Below are 19,589 nucleotides of genomic sequence, written 5' to 3'. Positions count from 1 at the left end.
TTTGGGCCGGTAACCTCATCAAGGCCCAGTTTCCTCCCGTTTAAGATGGAAGAATAACGGTTTGGGAGGTGTGTAGCGCCTCACCAAGTTTTAGCACTCTCACTCGGGAGATGTTTCCTGAGCTGTAAGGGTAGTTATTTTTACTTTTGTGTTGTCGACCAGTAGTACCCCGATGGGAGATGGTGAGAAAGACACGATCTATTTTATAGGATCAGAAGGACTTTTGCAGGCTGCTGACCTGCAAGGCCTCTTAGTTTATTTTAGGTTCCTTTTTATAAGCCAGTGAAAATAACAAATTGTATTGATTAAATCAGTTATATCTGCTACCAAGCTATTTATAGAACAAAACATTTTCAGCTGCCACGCGTTTGAAGATTCATAGCTAACTACTATCAACAAAATAAGAACATAAATTTCTCATTTACAAAGCTTCCAGGGTCCTGGGTTCAATCAAAGGTCAGACCTCAAAGGGAGGGAGAAGGGGGGAGGAAGTAGGCAAAAGAGGTGCGAGCCCTGCTGGCTTCCCCAGAAAAGCAAGGACTTTGTCAGCTTGCTTATTCAATACCCCAGACTGTTGACGTGTAGCCTCTTACTCCTGGGAGCCCTCTGAAGGTCCAGTCCCCTCATGTGACTTCTCTTATTGGGCCTTGTTGCTTTGCTTCCCACAGATTTGTCACCCCTTTTCCCCTCGGTGATGGAGCCGCAAAGGATTACTCAAAGCCCATCTCTTCTGAGCAGTGAGAAGCCCTGAAGCGGTTAATCTCCCAGAACCCTTGAGAGAGGCATTCCTTTCATTTGGGAAATTAACCACAAATTGGGGTTCTCTTCCTGCATTTATTCTCCAGGCCAGGAAGTTACAGGAAGAGAACATAGGTGGGGTTATAGTTTAACAATATATGCTGGTAACATTCAGTAAAACAAGCAAAGTGACATTCCATAAGGCAATTTAAGTGATCCACCAACAAAAGCTTGATCTTAGCAAACATTCCTTCTCCCACAGCATTCTTCCAGAATCTTTACGTATCAATCAGTAACTTGTCTGTCTTTGAACCAGCAACCTTGCTGTGTTACAATTCTTTATCTTACTACAGAGACTATAGCCTGGGGAAAATTTCCTGGTTTTTCAAGGTCAACATTTTATATGTACTTTTAAGAAGTACATATAAACCTGAAAGTACAAGAAACTAGGCCCTGTGAAAATATATTTGCTTTACAGTATACTCCACAGGGCCTCAGTGCAGCCCCTACCCCTGGCTTCATACTGGCTGCCAGGGTCCACAGCCATCCCAGCCTCTGCTGGACCTCTCTCTGTTGCATCATCTGAGTCAGGAGGCAGTGGACAGGTAACTGACAGGAAGAGTTCTTGGCCAGGCTGAAGGTTTCCCTCTTAATCTCAGCATCTTTATGTACAAAGAGTTGGCGACTTTAGATCCGGTGCTGCTTGGGGGAGGGGATGTGTAGACAGAGGGTGTGTCAAGGCCTTTCTAAGAGCAGCTCAGCAGGCCTCTCCGATGAGGCAGGTGAAGATGGAGTGGCCGGGTGTGGGAGCAGGAAGGGCTTTCTCTCCATAGTGTGATGTTCTGGCCCAGCTGCAGTCTGGGCACATGTTCTGAATCTTGGCTCTGTCAGTGGAGACCAGCGTGTAGACACCTGGTTTGGGGCTTCCTCAGCTGATGCCCCATCTCAGGATGTCCACCAGGAACCAGGGGTCCCCTGGAGTCACCATCCCTCTGAGGATTGTTCCTGTCTCCCAGAGAGATCACCTGGGTTCAAGCCCCATCTTACACCTTGGGAGGCACTGAGCCTCCACCTCAGTTTTCCCATCCATGAAGTGGGTATAAGCATGGGCATTTCGGAGTGTTAATGAGCTGGTGCCCAAAGAGCATTCCACACAGCACCCTGACCCAGGCAGGGAAATGGCGCCTACCTCTCCTGTCAGTAATCACCTGGATTCAGCGTGAGTCTTCCCCCAGAGAGGGGTCTCTGCACATTCCATGGTGGGTTTTCTGCAGGAGGTGACTGCAGGCTTTGGTGTGTCATTCAGTGAAATGATACCTCTTGCAGTGCGATTTGGGGAGAGCAGGGCCACTCACTGGCCTAGCCTGGGTCCCTTACCTGCCCTTGGATCTGTGGTCTCATGGGGTCCCTTCCTCCTTCCTTAAGGGCCGTGACAGAAGGAATGGGAGTCTCAAGATGGAGGGTGAGCCAGCTGGCTGGCTCCTCTCGCTTCCCTGCCCAAGACGACCTCCTCCTGGGCCCTTTGCGCCCTTTGCTAGAGGTATACCTCAGCCTCCCAACCCTCACCACGGGGACCCTTTCCCAGCCTCATGGACTAAGCTTTAATCTCATAGGGACTCTGCTTGGCAGGTCTTTTCCTCCTGTCTACTTTTTATTTTATTTTTTTTATAGCTCCAATTAATAAATAGCAATTATCAATGACCCCCTAATTAGTAACATGCCTTTTGTTTGTGGAGTGATCTACAACTGCTTTCATCTCTGGGAGGGAAGTGACTAACTGTTAAGAGTGGAATTTGAGTCAGTTGCCCAGGTTCAAATCAGGCTCTACAACCCACCACCTGTGGGCCTTTTGGCATGTCATTTAACCTCTCTGGGCCTATGTTACCATCCGTGAGATGAGATAAGCATCTGCCTCCAGGGTGTTCTGAGATCAGCTGAGAGCAGATACGTGCCTGACACTGTGCACATGCTCATGGACAGAGCAACGATCATCTTAGCCATCCCATCATCTTGGCTGTCCCAGGAACCTTGACAAGGTAGGCGTCAGTTCAGATTACAGGTGGAGAAACAGACCGAAGTCAGGACTCACATGAGAGGCTGGGCCTTCTGGTTGCAGCACAAGTGTGGCAGATGGGCAGCTGGGAAATGCCTGCCTGGCAAGGGGAGCCCAGTGCTCTGTGTCCTCTGGAGTTCCCAGGCCCACCCTCCTCCCTACCAACACCAGGAGTTCCCTTCCTGGCCCCACAGTCTCCCAGCCTGTCACCTGGCAGGTCAGGCCTGCAGGGAAGGGGTTGGAGGCTGGCAGGGCCAGTCGTCCCTGCCCCCAGCTGGCCTTACTAGCAGATGGGGCGCAGCAGCACTGGGCTGAGAAGAACTGCCACTTGCCCAGCATGTTGCTTGCTGCCACTCCAGGAATGGGCCGAGGAGGTTCCCAACCCCTCCTGGGCCTAGGGCATGACACCAGGTACCCAGACTCCCAGGCCTCTTGGAGTGTCGGAAGGCCAGCTGTGGTGGCCAGCCCACCCTTGCCCCTGGGATGTCTCCATCACAGTGGGGCAAAATCTATATTAGTCTTTATTGCTGTGTAACGAATACCACAAATATTCAGCTTAAAACGGCACAAATTTATTTGATCACAACTCTGCAGGTCAGAAGTCTAGGTGGCTCACTAGGTGCTCTGCTTAGGCTCTCACCAGGCTGAAATCAGGAATTGGCTGGGCAGGGCTCTTATCTGGAGGGTGGGGAAAAATTAGCTTCCAAGCTCCTCCAAGGTGTTGGCGGAATCCACTTCCTTGTGGTTGTAGGTCTGAGGTTTCTGTTTTCCTACTGGCCATCAGCCAGAAGCTGTTTTCAGCTCCTAGGGGCTGCTCACGGTTCGCTCCCCACCCCTCTTCAAAACCAGCAATGGAGAATCTCTCTGGTATCAAACCCCTCTCATCCGTCCAATCTGACTTCCTCCAGGAAAAGGGAGACACACAGGCTAGGCAGGGCACCAGCTGGCTTGCCCATCTCTGGGGTGCCCCACACCCAGCCCTGGCCAGAGCTGAGGAGGGTAAAGCCAGGAGGGGAAAGAGGGAGTGCGATCCCCCTGGACACATGAAAGATCTGTGGGTGAGGGTTGGCGGTCTCAGATTTGGTGAGCTCCAAGGAGGAGAAGAGGCAGAGAGATGGACAGATGGGAGGATGGACAGATGGTGGATGAATGGCCCCTCAGCTCTGTTAGGCCTCTCAGCCTCCAGTCAGAAGGGGAGAGGAAGAGGGGGGAATGTGTGGGTCCCCAGCACCTGGCTCCAGGTCAGCATCACTGACCAGCATCAGAGGCTGAGGCAAACCTGAATCCAGCGGCTGTAAGTGGCCACGTTGGTGTAGACACCCAGACGGTTGGGCAGGGCACAGCCTTTGCCCCAGCTCACCACACCCACCAGGATCCACCGCCCGGATTGCACGCAGGTCAGGGGTCCCCCAGAGTCACCCTGCAGGACAAAGGCGAGCTTAGGTCTCAGCTCTCTGAGGACTTGAGAGATGTTTCCTGGATCCAGCCCCCTGGGGGGTACCTCTGGGTTGGGGGCCTGGATACTGAGCCTGGAGGTGGTGTCACCTGGGTCTTGGATTCTAGGGAGGCGGGGTGCTGGGCACAGGGGCTGGACTCCAGAAGTTGGGGGTGGTGGGTGGGGCACACACCTGGCAGGCGTCCTTGCCGCCCTGGAGGAAGCCGGCACACAGGTTCCCCGGCAGCACTATGCGCTCGGCCTGGGGCACGCCAGCGCCCACGTGGTAGAGGCGGTCACAGGCGCGCGAGTCCATCAGCAGCACCCTCACTCCCTGCAGGGGTCGCCACTCTGGGAGTGGCACTGGGAGAAAGGCATGAAGCAAGGGTTAGGGGGCAAAGCTGAGCCTGAGAGTCCTGCCTGCCAGGCCGGGACTCCCTAGTCTGACTGGGAAGAGGTTTGGGTCCCTAGAAGTGGCGCTGAGTCCTGGACTGGGACAGTGGGGAGCTAGTATTCGCAGTCAGATGGAGGAGGAGACGGCTAGCCCCACCCGCTCCTGCCCCGGGCCCCGCCCCCGTGCCTCACCTCCCGGGCGGAGGCTGCCCCAGCCGGTGACCCAGCATGGGGTGCCAGGCGGCGGCCAGGCGCCGGGCGCGGGCAGGCAGACGGGCTGGACGCGGGCACCCAGGGGCACCGGGCGGCGCAGCTGCAGCAGCGCCAGGTCGCCGCGGGCGCTGTCCTCGGAGTAGTCCCGGGGCCGCAGCACGCGGCGCACGGGCGCAGAGAGCGCGCGGGGCGAGTCAGGACTCAAGCGCAGCGCCCCCAGGCGCACGCGGAACTCGGACGCCAGCGCTCGCCTGCGCGACACGGGCGGGGCCGCTTACCCCGCGGGTCCCGCCCAGCCCCCGCGCTTCTGCGGGAGGCGCCCCTCTCCTGCGCGGGCCTGCTTTCACACGCCCCCGCGGGGCCCTCGGTGCGCGCTGACCTGGGGAAGCAGTGCGCCGCTGTTAGCACCCACTGCGGAGCGATGAGTGACCCTCCGCACACGTGCGCCCCGCGGTGCTGGACGCTCGCCTGCCACGGCCACTCTCCGTCCCGGGCGTCCCGGCCCCCCACGATCCGACTGGACACGCGGGGCTGTCCGCAGGCTGCGAGAGAACAAAGGGTGGGCGAAGGCTGGCTGGGGACAGGGAGCCTGGGAGGCAGGGGCCGGCGGGTGGGAGACTCAAGGCCAAGGTCCGAGGGGGCCGGCTCGTGCGGACTCTGATGCTTCCTTACCTGCAGACTTCTGTGTCCCAGTAGCTCCTGGAGGAGGAAGGTGGCGGGGGGGGGGGGGGGGGGGGTGTTACTGGATTATTATGGATTTGGTGTCAGATAACGGATGGTGGGGGCAAGATCAGAGATTAGGAAGGAGGGTGGGAAGTATTTGTCGCACTGACCTCGTGCCAGGCTTTTGTGCAACGAGTTACTCGATTTAACCCTCCCTAGAGCACTCTGGCCATTTCACAGACTTATGCCCATTTCACAGATGAGAACATCGGGGTTGGAGACCCCAAGGTCGGTGGCAGAGAGGACCTGAACCCTTGGATTCAAGATTAGAACTGGAAAATGCTCTAGGGGAACAGGCTCAGAGAGGGGTGAGATGGGAGACCTGGGAGCCAAGGTCCCTGTGACCAATATCTCCAGCCCCTGTCCCCCACTCACCGAGCACCAGCAGGAGCAGGACCCCAAGGCAGGAAGCCCCCCTCATTCTGTCTTCAGGGCTGGGCTGGGTAAGGGTGGAACTGCCCAGGGTTTGGACAATAGTCTGGAGCCAGCAGGGAGAAGAAAGGAGCATCCTAGCCCAGGGACACCAGCCCCCAAGGCCATTCTGTCTGGCCTCAGCTCCTGGTTGGTCCTGGACCTACCCCTGTGGCCCAGGCGCTATCCCCTTTCTTCTGGCCAGGCCCCAGATGTCCATATCTGACCAAGTATGCAGCCCACCCCCACTGAGAGATTGGGGGTCCCAGGTCTCAGGAGGAGCCCTGGAGCCCGCTCCCACTCCATTCTCCATCTCTGTGGCCCAACAGCAGCCCTTGCCCTGCTCTCACCTCAGCCTTGTGCCCTCTCTGCGGACCGGAGCTGAGGGAGGGCCTGGGGGCTTAAATGGCCAGGAGGGGGCGGAGGCCCAGGGGATAATTAACTGGGCCAAGGTGGGGCTGTGGCTTCACCTGACTAGCCAGCCTCAAACAAAGATGTTTTGAGCAGTGCTTTAGAGATGGCAGGAAAGGGACACTTGGGTTTCTCAGAGGAAGACTGGCTTGGGGCAAGGTGCCGAGATCTGGGGGTGGGCAGGGGCAGGTCAGGGAGGGGGGCCTGCGGTTAGTGGGGGAAGCTCCGCAGGATCCTGGCAGCTCATCCCTGGATCTGATTCTGGCTGCTTGCAGTGCCTGGTCGCTGGGGCCTCTAAGCTCCATTGTTCTGTCTGGAAATCCCAGCTCGGGCTAGGCCAAGTGGCCCCACACAGAGAGCCCTGACCCCAGGCCTGGCTCCCTCCTGATCCTGGGTCTGGGTGAGCTCAAAGTGGGGAACAACTGGTTCAAAGCTGGCAGCACACCTTGCTTGGCCAGAGGCAGGAGCAGGCTTGACCTTGGGATACTGTCCACTCTTCAGTTTGAGGTGGCCAGGACAGAGGAAGGCTGCTGGTCTAGGAGGCAAGGAGATACTGGGGACAGTGAACGGGGACTGCCCTTGTCTTGGGGCCAGTGGAAGGCTGGGGCCCGCATGGTGCCAGGGCCCCTTAGTGCCCTCTCAGGTTCACACACAGCACCCACTTGCTGCCCGGAAGGCTCCCGAGCCTTCTCTGTCCAGTTAACAGCTCCTGTACCTCAGCCCTCTGCTCTGTCACCTTCTCCCTAGGGGATCTCCCTGCTGGGCCATGCCTCCATTACGGCCATGTCACAGTTGTGATTTGACATGTGTTGGAGGTTTGGCATCTGTCACCTCTCCACAAAGCAGGGTCTGGGTCTGTGTCCCTGTATTAGTCAGCTTGGGCTGCCATTACAAAGTATAGACCATCCCCGACTTAATGCTGGTTCGACTTACAATTTTTTGGCTTTACACAAGATGGTGCAAAACCGTCATAATTTTGGTTCAGTATACAGTATTCAATAAATCATGAGATACTCAAGACTTTATTATGAAATAGGCTTTGTGTTAGATGATTTTACCCTACTGTAGACTAATGTAACTGTTCTGAGCTCATTTAAGATAGTCTAGATTGAGAGCTATGTTGTTTGGTAGGTTAGGTGCATTAAATGCATTTTCGACTTGGTATTTTCAACTTAAGAGTTTAACGGGACATAATCCCACTGTAAATTGAGGAACATATGTACCACAGACTGGGTGGCTTAAACAACAAAAATTTATATCTCATGGTCCTGGAGGCTGGGAAGTCCAAGATCAAGGTGCCAGCAAGGTAGGTCCATTCTGAGGCCGCTTTTCTTGGCTCGTTAGGTGGACTCCATCTCGCTGTGTGCTCATATGGCCTCTCCTTTGTGTGCTCAAGGACAGGAGAGAGATTGAGCTCTTGTCTCTTCTTTTTGTTTTTTTGGTGGCTAGCTGGTATGAGGATCCAAACCCTGGACCATGGTGTCATAACACCACACTCTAAGCAACTGAGCTATCCGGCCAGCCCTTCTGTCTCTTATTAAAAGGACACTAATCCTATCGACTCAGGGCCCCACAGTTAGGACCTCATTTGGCCTTGATTACTTCCATAAAGGCAAATACAGTCACATATATGAATATTGAAGGGACACAGAAATTCAGTTCACATGGCTTTCTACGGGCAGAAAGGTGCCTGGTGGTACACAGTAAACACTATCAAAGTGAGACAAGAATAAAAGACAAGCACTCCCTTCCTCTCCGAGCCTCTTGAATCTTTCGTTCCCCAGGTTTGGCTGCCCTTAGAGGGCTTGCTGGAGGAGGCAGGGCCAGGTGGGCAGTGTTCCCCTTGGTGCAGAGTTGGAGGCAGCTGGAGAGCTGGTGGGAGTAACAGAAATGAGGGTGACAGGGGCCCTCAGAACACACAGCCATCCCTGGAGACCTGGGCCACATCTTGCGAGGGGAGCTGGCTGGGAGGCTGGACCCCGATTCAGCAGAGGAGCTGGGTCTCTGCATGTTGCAATTTGGTGTGAAGAGAGAAGACATGAGGATACCTAAGGGCATCAATTAGGGAAATGGATTCTTACTGAGAAATTGGTCTTATTGGGGGGAGGGTCCATTACTGGTTGAATAATGAACATTCAATGGGCTGATCCATGCCTCACTTGGGAGAGTGCAGTGCTGATAACACCAAGGCCACAGGTTTAGATCCCATATAGGGATGGCTGGTTAGCTCACTGGGTGAGCATGGTGCTGACAACACCAAGTCAAGGGTTAAGATCCCCTTACCAGTCATTAAAAAAAAACAAAAACAACAACAACAAAAAAAAAACCCATTCAAGCCTTGGGGGAAGCAGAAAAGAGCTCCCAAACACAATCCCTGTCTTAGTCCCCATACTGAGAAACTGAGGCACAGAGCCCCTGCCAGGCTCACCTCCGCTTCAGCCTCACTTTTTAAAAAAAATTTATTGTGTTAAAAACACAAATGTACTCTCTTAATAATTTTTAAGTGGACATTACAGTATCATTAACTATATGCACATTGTTTTCCAATAGATCTCTAGAACATTCTTATCTTGTATGACTGAAACTGTCTATTCATTGAAAAACAACTACTTGTCTCCCTTTTCCCCCAACCCCTGGCAACCATCACTCTATTTCTGTTTCTATGAGTTTGATTACTTTAGATAATTCATATACGTGGAATGGTGTGTATTTATCTTTCTGTAATTGGCTTATTTCACTTAGCACAATGTCCTCAAGGCTCATGCATGTGGTAGCATATCAAAGGATTTCCTTCTTTTTCAAGGCTGAATACCATCCCACCATATACCACGTTTTCTTTAGGTTGTTTCCGTATCTTGGCTATTGTAAATAACGCTGCAATGAACATGAGTGTGCCAGTATCTCTTCGGGATCCTATTTTCAATTCCTTGGGATATATACTCATAAATAGATGGCTGGATCATATGGTAATTCTATTTTTAACTTTTTGAGGAGCCTCCATACTATTTTCAATAGCAGCTGCACCATTTTACAATCCCAACAGTGTACAACGGCTCTGATTTCTCCATATCCTCACCCACACTTCTAATTTTCTGTTGTTTTTGATAGTGACTATCCTACTGGGTGTGAGGTGATATCTCATTGTGGTTTGGATTTGCTTTTCCATGATGACTAGTAATGCTAAGCATCTTTTCATGTACTTGTTGTCCATTTCTATATTTTCTTTGGAGAAATGTCCTTTCCCCATTTTTTTTTTTAAAGATGACCAGTAAGGGGATCTTAACCCTTGACTTGGTGTTGTCAGCACCATGCTCTCCTAAGTGAGCTAACTGGCCATCCTTATACAGGGATCCGAACCTGTGGGCTTGGTGTTATCAGCACCACACTCTCCCAAGTGAGCCACGGGCTGGCCCTTCCTAGGATTTTTTTTCTAAGAGTTTTATAGTTTCAAGTCTTACATTTGGGCTTTTACTCCATTTTAAGTTAATTTTTGTAGATGGTGTAAGATAAGAGTCCATCTTCATTCTTCTGCATATCAATATCCAGCTTTCCCAGCACCATTTTGAAGAGACTGTACGTTCCTCACTGTGTAGTCTTGGTGCCCTTGTTGAAGATCATTTGACTATATATACGTGAGGGTTTATATCTGGGCTCTCTATTCTGTTCCATTGTTCTATATTTCTGGCTTTGTGCCAATACCATACTATTTGGATTATTGTAGCTTTGTAATATGTTTTGAGATTTGGAAGTTTGAGACCTCCAGCTATGTTCTTTTTTCTCATGATGGTTTTGGCTACTTGGGGTTCTTTGATCTGTATGAACTTTAGAATTTTTTTTCTATCTTCAAAAATGCCATTGGGATTTTGATAGATATTGCACTGAATCTGGAGATTGCTTTGGGTGGTGTATTAGTCTGTTTTGTGTTGCTTATAACAAAATATGTGGAACTGGGTAATTTATAAGAAAACAAAATTTATTGCTTACAGTTTCTGAGGCTGGTTAAGTCCAAAGTCCATCTGGTGGTGGCAACAGTGACCCAGGGGTCTCACATTGCAAGATGGTGGAAGCAGAGAGAGCAGAGACAAAAAGACACACTCTCCTATTCTTTTAAAGCCCTCAGAACCATGCCCATGACCACCATTTTTAATCCATTCACTACTGCATGGTGCTACAATCCAATCACCTCTTCAAGGCTCCACCTTTCAATTACCATAATAGGATTTCCCACCTTTTTAATAGTCACAGTGCAGGCTAAGTTTCTAACACATAAAACTTGGGAAGTTTTGGGGGGACATAATTCAATCCACTGCAGGTGGTATGGACATTTTAACAATATGTGTTCCAATTCATGAACAATGTCTTTTCATTTATTTGTTTCTTCTCTCTCTTTTTCTTAGTTAATCTAGCTAAGGGCCTGTCAATTTTGTTAATCTTTTAAAAAAACAACTTTTTGCTTTGTTGATTTTTTGTACTGTTTTTCTGTTTGTCATTTTGTTTATTTCTGCTTTGTTATTTCCCTCCTGCTAATTTTAGGTTGAGTTTGTTTTTTTTCTAGTTTCTTGAAAACACTAGTTTTTTCTAGTGTGAAGTTAGGTTGTTGATTGAGATATTGCTTCCTTTTAAATATAGGTATTTACCCCTATAAACTTCCATCTTAGTATTGTTTTTGCTGCATCCCATAAGTTTTGGTATGTTATGTTTTCATTTTCCTCTGTCTCAAGCTATTTTGTAATTTCCCTTGTGGTTTCTTCTTTGACCCATTGGTTGCTCAAGAGTGTCTTGTTTAATTTCCACATATTTGTGAATTTTCCCATTTTCCTAGTTAGTGATTTCTAGTTTTATTCACTGTGGTCAGAAAAGATAGTTGATATGATATCAATCTTAAATTTGTTAAGTCTTGTTTTGTGGCCTAATATGTGATCTGTTATGAAGAATGTGCCATGTGCATTTGAGAAGAATGTGTATTCTGTTGCTGTTGGGTGGAGTGTTCTATATATGCCTGCCAGGTCCAGTTGGTGTGTAGTGTTGCCTAAGTCCCCCATTTTCTCATTGATGTTATGTCTGGTTGTTCTCCCTTGAACTTCACTCTTGAATCCCACTGTGAAAATGGCCCCCTGGCAAAATGTCATTATGAGGTTACCTGGCTCATAAACATCCTTTTCAGAGCCATAGCTGGATCAGCCCCACCTTTTTCTGGTGCCAGACCTCCCCCCAGCCTCAGGAGTGGAAAAATAACCCAGACTGGGGCCATCATACCATCATGTCCCCTAGGTCACAGTGATTGGTCAGGAGGCAACACATGACCCGAACCTGGCCAATCAGAATTCCTCCCTGGGTTTTCACACTGGAGGAGGGAGAGAAATTCTCTCTGGTCACACTGGCCTGAAATCCCGGAACTTTCTGAGTTGAGAAAGAAGGGCTTGTGGTGTTGGAGTTCCTCATTCCAGTCATCCTCACCCTTTATTTCTCTAATGCATCTCCTTGCCTTCACTCACACTAGTTCTGTAGGGGATTCGTTTGCAAAGTCTCCATCCCCACAGAAATGCCAATGATGAAAACAAAATAACTTGATTGACTACCCCCAGTGGCCAAAGAGCACAGTCTGACAAATGTGGAGTAAGATGCACCCCCTCCCACACCTCTGGCCCAGGTGTGCCTCAGTGTGGCAGTGCCCAGTCCTCTGTCTGTGGTACCAGTCCAGGACCATGTCCTTTCCCAGCCCCCAGGCGCACCTGACAGCAGGAGGAGGTAGGAGGAGCATGAGTCAGTTCAGGATCTGGTTAGTGTGTGCGCTGACACTGCAGCAGACAGTACTTGCCCGTACCCCACCATGCTGATCTAACATACCAGAGGTCACCTGAGTCAGTCTGGGAGGGGGGGAAAAAGAAAGAAAGAAAGAAAGAAAGAAAAGAAAAGAGAGAGAGAGAAAGGAAAAGAAGGAAAGAAGGAAGGAGGGAGGGAGGGAGAGAGAGAGAGAGAGAAAGGAAAGAAAGAAAGAAAGAAAAGAAAAGAAAGAAGGAAAGAAAGAAAGAGAGAAAGAAAAAGATGTGGGAGAGAGCTGGGAGGGGACACACTGTGGTACCATGTGGGAGTCCTTCTAGGTTGCTGAGCATGGCCTTATGGGTGACATGGGCCAAGGTGGGCGGCAAGGTGTTCCTGTGGATGAGTCTGTCACACAGGTCCAGGGCCACCAGAGGCTACTCTGCATGACACTGGAGGAGGACCCATGACAGGCAACCTCAGAGGGCCACCAAGGCAGAGCAGTCCTGGTTGGAGGCAGAACCCAGGGCCAAGTGCTTAGCAGGCAGCATACTCAGATGACATATGGGACACCAGGGTGGTGACGAATCTGCTTGGAATCAGACTACGGATGTTCTGGGAAGGTGAAGATGGGGCCAACCCAGGCTGTGGCTCCTGGGGAGAGAGAATCGTGGGAGCAGAACTTGTGAGGATGCAGGAGATCCCATAGGAGAAGGGGAGATGAGGAAAACCCCACCACTCAGGGGCCTGAGGCTGGCCGAGTTTGGGCCTGGACAGGTCATCCTGCAGTGAGAGGTGGACACAGGTCCCTTGTGAGCTGGGTGACTGGGCAGTCCCGTCACCTCCCTGACCTGGTTTCCTCTCTGTGACTTGGGGGAATGGCCTCACAGGGCAGGGCTGGCACACTCAGCCCAAGCCCGGGGCCCAACAGCCTACAAGGTTGTCAGCAGAGAGGCCAGGAGCCCCTCATCCCGCAACCCTCCCCATGCTCCCCTGCCTGGACTCTCCCTCCACCCCTGGGCTTTTCCAGATGGTGAAGAGGCTGCAGGCAGGCAAAGGACAGGGCACAGGCTTACTGTTTCTCATAGATGGCTCAGCCTGGCACCCTGCCCAGGGTCACATTCTGCAGCAGGTCCTGGGAAGGTGGCAGGAGGACACACTGTCCAGTGGGTGCAGCTACAAGACCAACCTCAGTCAGAGCTGCTGATGGGGGGCACCTTTTTATGCTGGAAGTTAGGGTGCTGGGAAATCCATGCTCCTGTGGCCACACAGGACCGTGTTGGGAAGAGGCAACTGCAGTGGGACCCAAGCGACTGCTGGAGGGGCAGGTAAGAAGCCCGAGGTGGGGAGGTGGGTGGGCTGACGACTTGAAGCTGCAGCACCAGGTGCCTCCAGCTTCCCCATGAGGAGCCCTCCAGCCAAGGTCTGGTCATGGTCAGGACCCCCATTAAGGCTCAGAGCTTGTGGGTACAGGATGGGTGTCTGGTCTGGGGGCCAGTCTCCATCGCCTGGGCCCAGGCCTGGGAGGGGAGGCTGGGCTGCGGCTGCTGGAGAAAAGCAGAACAACATGGCAGTGGGGGAGTGCTCCCACCGCTGGTGCTGATGGAGCCCCCAAACCTGGATCCTTGAGAGCCCAGGCAGCCCCGAGATGGGACTCACATTCAAGTTGGTCTCTGTAGGAGGGCCATGGGCCTGCCTCACGAGGGTCCCCACCCACCCTTGGCTGCACAGGAGCCTCCTCCCCAGCACCTCTGTGCTTGGCTCTAAGGTTCTGCATGCAAGCTGGGAGGAGAAAGGCGGGGGCAGGTGAGAGGGTGACCCCTGCAGCTGGAACAGAGAAGGGTACCGGGCAAGCCTTTATCCTGCAGAGGGCTCCAGGATACTGGTGCCATGCCTCAGTTCCTCTTTGAAACCTCTGACTCTGGGGAAGGAGAGACAGGTCCTGGGAAACCCTCTGCCACCTGCTCTGACCGGTGAACTCCAGCATTTTTCTAGGAACGACTTCTTGTATCTAATCAACTCAATTGCCAAGATAAGGGCTGGTGGGTAAGGGACATCCAGGGGTCACAGAGACAGTGATCGCCAAGTTCCGTCCTTTAATCAGACAGAAGTGTAGGCAGGTGAGCTACGGAACAGCAACAAGAAGGGAGAAGGGCAGCACCTCCTGGGTGCTAACTGCTCCTTCAGCTGCTCCATCATCACAACGGCTCAGGCCCTCGTGGTCCTGCCCAACTTGCAGCTGGGCCATGAGAGCCCCAGGGAGGAGCAGGGTTGTAGCGGGAGAGTGGGGGTGGTGGTCCTGGGGTGTTTTCCAGGCATGGGTCACTATCAAGATCCAGGACTCGCAGAGGATGATGCTGGGGCTCAAAGCAGTGGCCCCCACCCAGGATGGGTGGCAGGCAGCAGGTGTCCGAGATCCCACAGCAGGACCCCCAGTCATGCTGCAGGGAGAGGGCACCAGGGGGCAGTAAGGAGATGCCAGGGATGAGGATGGGGGTGGAGCAGGTGGGTCCCCGACTCCGAAGGCCTTGCAACACAGGTGACGGTGGGTCATGTGGCAGTGACTGAGGCTGCACTCAGGTGCTGTCCTGGGGCAGCCAGTGGCTGGCTGTGTCTCCTGCAGTAGAGGCTGTTGCACCTCCTGCTCCATGGTGATGTGGGGCTCTAGGCTGAGCATCACCGTCAGTGGTGAGGGACCGGTGGGCTCAGCTCTAGAAGGCCCACGTCCCCCACGCAAGCCTCACCTTGGCTGCTTGGGAGCCCAGGAGCTGTGCCGGGGTGCAACTGGGGGTTGAGGATCACAACTTAAGCGCTCTGTGCCTTGGTTTCCCCAGCAGGAAAGGGGCGGGATGCTGGCACTGTCTGCTTAGGCAGCCCCTGCTGTCTCTCTGGGCCCTCAGCTAAGTGAGCCTTGCCCACCGCTGCTGGAGGAGAATCTCTTATCGTCCCAGCTCAGAGACGGAGACGAGGCTCAGGGCATTGGGCAGCTGGGCCAGGCCACCTGCCAGCAGGCAGGAGGTGGAGTCAGGACTCCAGGAGCCGCAACGCTGGGGAACAAACAGTGAACACGGGCATGGCTCTCACAGCAGAGCCTGGCACCTCACCGATGCCGGCTCACCATTTCACCTGATGTCACTGTGGAAAGGCCCAGCTTCTTCCCTGCCTCAGGGCCCTTGCACATGCTGTTCCCTCTGCCTGTGACCCCTTCCTACCTTCTCTGTTCAGGGGTCTCCTACCATCCATCAGATGATGCAGCTTCAACACCACTGCCAGAGCCCATTCTCTCTGGGGTCCTCACAGCCGTCACACTTGGCATCAGTTAACTAGACATCAGGACAGTAGCGTCTGTCTCCCACTGCCTGGGGGTAGCCCTGCGGCATCCTGCAGAGAGCTCTGCATGGCAAGAACTCACTTCTCTGGGCTCTGATCCTCCCTCTACCCCTGGGATTCCCTGCCCTGGGTCTGACCCTGCTTCCCCTTCTTGCTCTGTAGTGGATTGAATTATGTCCCCCCAAACTCAATTGAATTATCTCCAAGTTTTATGTATTAGAAACTTGGCCCCCACTGTGACTGTTAAGCGGGTGGGAAATCCTATTATGGTAATTGAAAGGTGGAGCCTTGAAGAGGTGATTGGGTTGTAGGACCGTGCAGTAGTGAATTGATTTAAAATGGTGGTCAGGGGCGTGGTTCTGAGGGCTTTAAAAGAAGAGGAGAGTCTGTCTTGCTCTCTCTGCTTCCACCGTTTGGCAATGTGAGACCCCTGGGTCACTGTCACCACCACCAGATGGATATTGGACTTCCCAGCCTCAGAAACTGTAAGCAATAAATTTTGTTTTCTTTATAAATCACCCAGTTCCATGTATTTTGTTATAAGCAACAAAAACGGACTAATACACCCTCCCCATCCCCACCCCCAGGCCTCCGCCTCCTCCTGGGCGCCAGGGTCTCCATGAGGCAGCCCACCCCCCTCCCCTCATACCCACCCTGGTGTGCTCTGGCTCCACCCTCCTTCTGATCGGCTCCTCTCTTCGGTCCCCACCCTTCCAGATGTGTCCCCAAAAGCCTCTTCAGTCCCCACTCTTCCAGATATGTCCCCAGCAGTGGCAATGTGACCTGGGCTCTTCCCAACCCCCACAGAGCCTCACTCCAGGCTGTGACCTGCCTGTTGTCTCAGAATTTGTTCCCTCTGCCCACCACCATCCATGCTGCCCCCATCCAGCTCCACTGGGATGTCCCCAGCCCCTCAGCCTTGGAAAGGGGCAGTGGACTCGCCTGCTGGCTCTTGGAACCAGCCACATCGACTCCAGTCACATAGGGCATCCACAAAAATCCTGGGGACAGAGTGAAGAAGGTGACTTGAAGGGTTCCTTCTCCTCCCTCCATGAGGAGGCCTCAGCAGAGGGACCTCAAGAGGACCTTGGCTCAAGGCCTCAGATAAAGAGATACAGGACATCAAGGCTACCAATGGGAATAAGAGCATGACCAGCCAGGGGGGCCTGAGACCTTGACCACAGCTCCCTTCAGAGACCACAGTGCATTGGCTGTGCCCACATCTGGTGTGGGGACAGCTTCTTCCCATGAGGCTTTGAACACCCCAGGTAAAGCCTTGTAGTTACCTATGCTCAGGCCTGAAAAAGCACACATTGGACCTTTACCAGGAGTCAGACTCTTCGTATATAGTATTTATATAACAGGTTCAGCAAGTGTATCAATATAAATATGTCTAACATTTGGAGGAGCTAGTGTGTGGGGCAGGCAGAGACTTAATGAAGCAACTAATTTGTACTATAAAGCCATTGCATGCTTTTTTCTTTCTTTGTTTTTTGGTGGCTGGCAGGTACAGGGATGCATACAATTTTATATTTTGTAGTAACTTGCTCACTTGCTCTCTCTCTCTGTCTCTGTCTCTATCTCTGTGGCTGGAAGGTACAGCAATTGAACCCTGGACCGTGGTGTCTTCAGCACCACACTCTCACCAGCTAAGCTAACTGGCCAGCCCTACTTTGTACTAATTTCATTATTGGTTCCCCCTGTGGGAATGCTGGCCAGAACTCACTCCATCCTATGGCCTTTAGGGCTGTGGCTTCAATAGCTACAATTTTCCCCCTGCACAAGTCGCTTAGCAACTGTGGGAGGTACAGGAACAGAATGCTATGCTTGGAAGATAAAGGGAGTAACACTGGCAACCCCAAAGATAAGCAGTAGGAGGCTGCAGAGTGCCTGGAATCTTGCACTTCACAGCCTTTCTCTCTTTGGCACAGCTCCACTTTTGTCTCTAAGTCCCTTGTAATCCTCAACTCTCCAGCCTCTGAGGTGCAGAGAAAGCAGCTGCACAGCACTCAGATGGATGGTTATTCTGCCCGATCTCTGAGAGCAACCACCTCAATCATCATCATCATCATCATCATCATCTCCTTGTAAACCACATGGAGTTGCCTGTTTCGTTCTTTGGCATCAGGATGCCTTCTCAGTTTGACAGGCATTATACTGTTAGCTCACACTTGGATACCCCCATAGATATACAGCTATTTATACAGCTTGTGCAGAACTACTTAATGCTGAAATTAGCTGATGGTTGACTGGATCCAGTCCTTCCTCAGGCCAGGCATTTTCTGCTAGTATTACATCCTGAGGAGGCTTTAACTCAACCTCTCAGTACATTTGATCAGCAATATCAGTATTGCCATATGGCTTATTTACACCAGGTAGTTGAATTTAGCCAGCACTGCCAGTGTCACACCACATTGCAATATGGTCATGGTGCAATACAGTTTATTTTGCACAACAAATGACTGAGAATTACAGAGATATTTACTACACCTTCTCAAGAAAACTGAAATGGAATTCGGTGATCCAAATACTGCATTAGAAGGGGCTGGCCCGTGGCTCACTTGGGAGAGTGTGGTGCTGATAACACCAAGGCCATGGGTTCGGATCCCTATATAGGGATGGCCAGTTAGCTCACTTGGGAGAGCATGGTGCTGACAACACCAAGTCAAGGGTGTAAGATCCCCTTACCAGTCATCTTTTTTAAAAAAAACGAAACAAAACAAATACTGCATTAGTATTGGATCACCGAATATTTAATTGGTGGTATAGTGATATATACAAGTGCAAATATACCACTAGGTGTGCAAAGAACAGTCCAAGGGAAGTGTTTATTTCTGTCAAGACTCATTTGTAGCCTCCTGGGGCTACAAGCATCTGTACAAAGTACTCTACTGGGCAGCTATGTGTGGGGCCATCCCACTGGCGATCTGTCCCAGAGCCATCCGCAGTCTCTGTGTCTCTGTTGGGAGACAGGACAGCTCTTGTCAGCATTTTGTGCCTCCGAGGCTGCAGGAGGGATGTGTGAAGGATCATGGCATCTCTGCTCGACTGCCGTCCATGTCATGGGTGCACCTTGACCCAGCAGGGTCTCTTGCCTGCTTTAATGCAGATGCACACAGGCTACTCCACGCATCCTAGCTGCTCAGGCTGAAGGGGCACACACATAGGGACCTCATGGACCTTCACACCTATGGAGGTTCTCGGGGGGCTATTGGAATTTACACCTGCACACGACTGCCCTCGTACCCAGAGTAGACAGAAGAGACTCCTGTAGGGGACAGGAACTATTCTGAATACCATGCACGAGCTCCCCATCGGAGGGAGGTGCCCTGCTCTATAAGACCCCACGTTCTGTGTTATCCTGTGGTGACTGGGTAGCCACCCAGGAATCAAAGGTTCATCAATCCCAGTTCTTTTATTCTTTCTTTTTCTTAAACCTTGCTTTTGCCTTGTTTCAGTGACTCAGGGTTGTTCCACTCAGGGTTGACTCCCACTTCCTTTTTTTTTTTTTTTTTAAAAGATGACCGGTAAGGGGATCTGAACCCTTGACTTGGTGTTGTCAGCACCACGCTCACCCAGCGAGCTAACCGGCCATCCCTATATGGGATCCGAACCCATGGCCTTGGTGTTATTATCACCACTGAGTGAGCCACGGGCCGGCTCCTGACTCCAACTTCTGATGCCAACATGTTGGATGTCCCCAAGGCCACCTTTAGGCTCAGTGATTCACTAGAAAGACTTGAAGAACTCAGAAAATTCATTATCCTCATAGTTATGGCTTATAACAGCAAAAGGATTTGGAGTAAAATCAGCAGAAGTTCATTGGGGTTTGGTTGCATAGGCTAGAGTGTCCACAGGGATGACTTCAGCTACTCAATCTCCAGCCTCTCCCAAGGTCACACTGATACAGTGTGGCCCAAGGTCCCCACCATAAATCACACTGTTGGTATAAACCCAGAGTGGCACAATTCTTCGGGTATGCAAAGATGCTCATTTCAGGCGGGATAGTCTAAGGGTTCAGAGGTTATTTTTCAGGAGCTGGTCAAGGGCCAGTCCTTTCCTTGAACTGTGCAGGATTTAAACATCCTAGGTCTGTTGAGTTAACCCTTTACTGCACAAGAA

The 19,589-nt window shown here is 51.8% G+C and overlaps 1 protein-coding gene across 1 annotated transcript; it reads right to left on the bottom strand.

Moving 5' to 3' along the window:
- Window positions 1-3,371: 3,371 nt before the first annotated feature.
- On the bottom strand, window positions 3,372-5,976 carry PRSS33 (serine protease 33). Its single transcript, XM_063101216.1, has 6 exons — window positions 5,931-5,976; window positions 5,505-5,531; window positions 5,212-5,374; window positions 4,812-5,083; window positions 4,420-4,589; window positions 3,372-4,211 (listed from the first exon to the last, which is right to left on the bottom strand). Exons 1-6 carry the CDS (start codon window positions 5,974-5,976, stop codon window positions 4,053-4,055), a joined length of 837 nt encoding a protein of 278 aa, XP_062957286.1. The 3' UTR covers window positions 3,372-4,052.
- Window positions 5,977-19,589: the final 13,613 nt, after the last annotated feature.

Source organism: Cynocephalus volans, chromosome 6, assembly GCF_027409185.1.
Source record: "Cynocephalus volans isolate mCynVol1 chromosome 6, mCynVol1.pri, whole genome shotgun sequence".
In the NCBI taxonomy this organism is placed as follows: Eukaryota; Metazoa; Chordata; class Mammalia; order Dermoptera; family Cynocephalidae; genus Cynocephalus; species Cynocephalus volans.
This window is presented reverse-complemented; position numbering and strand designations above follow the sequence as displayed.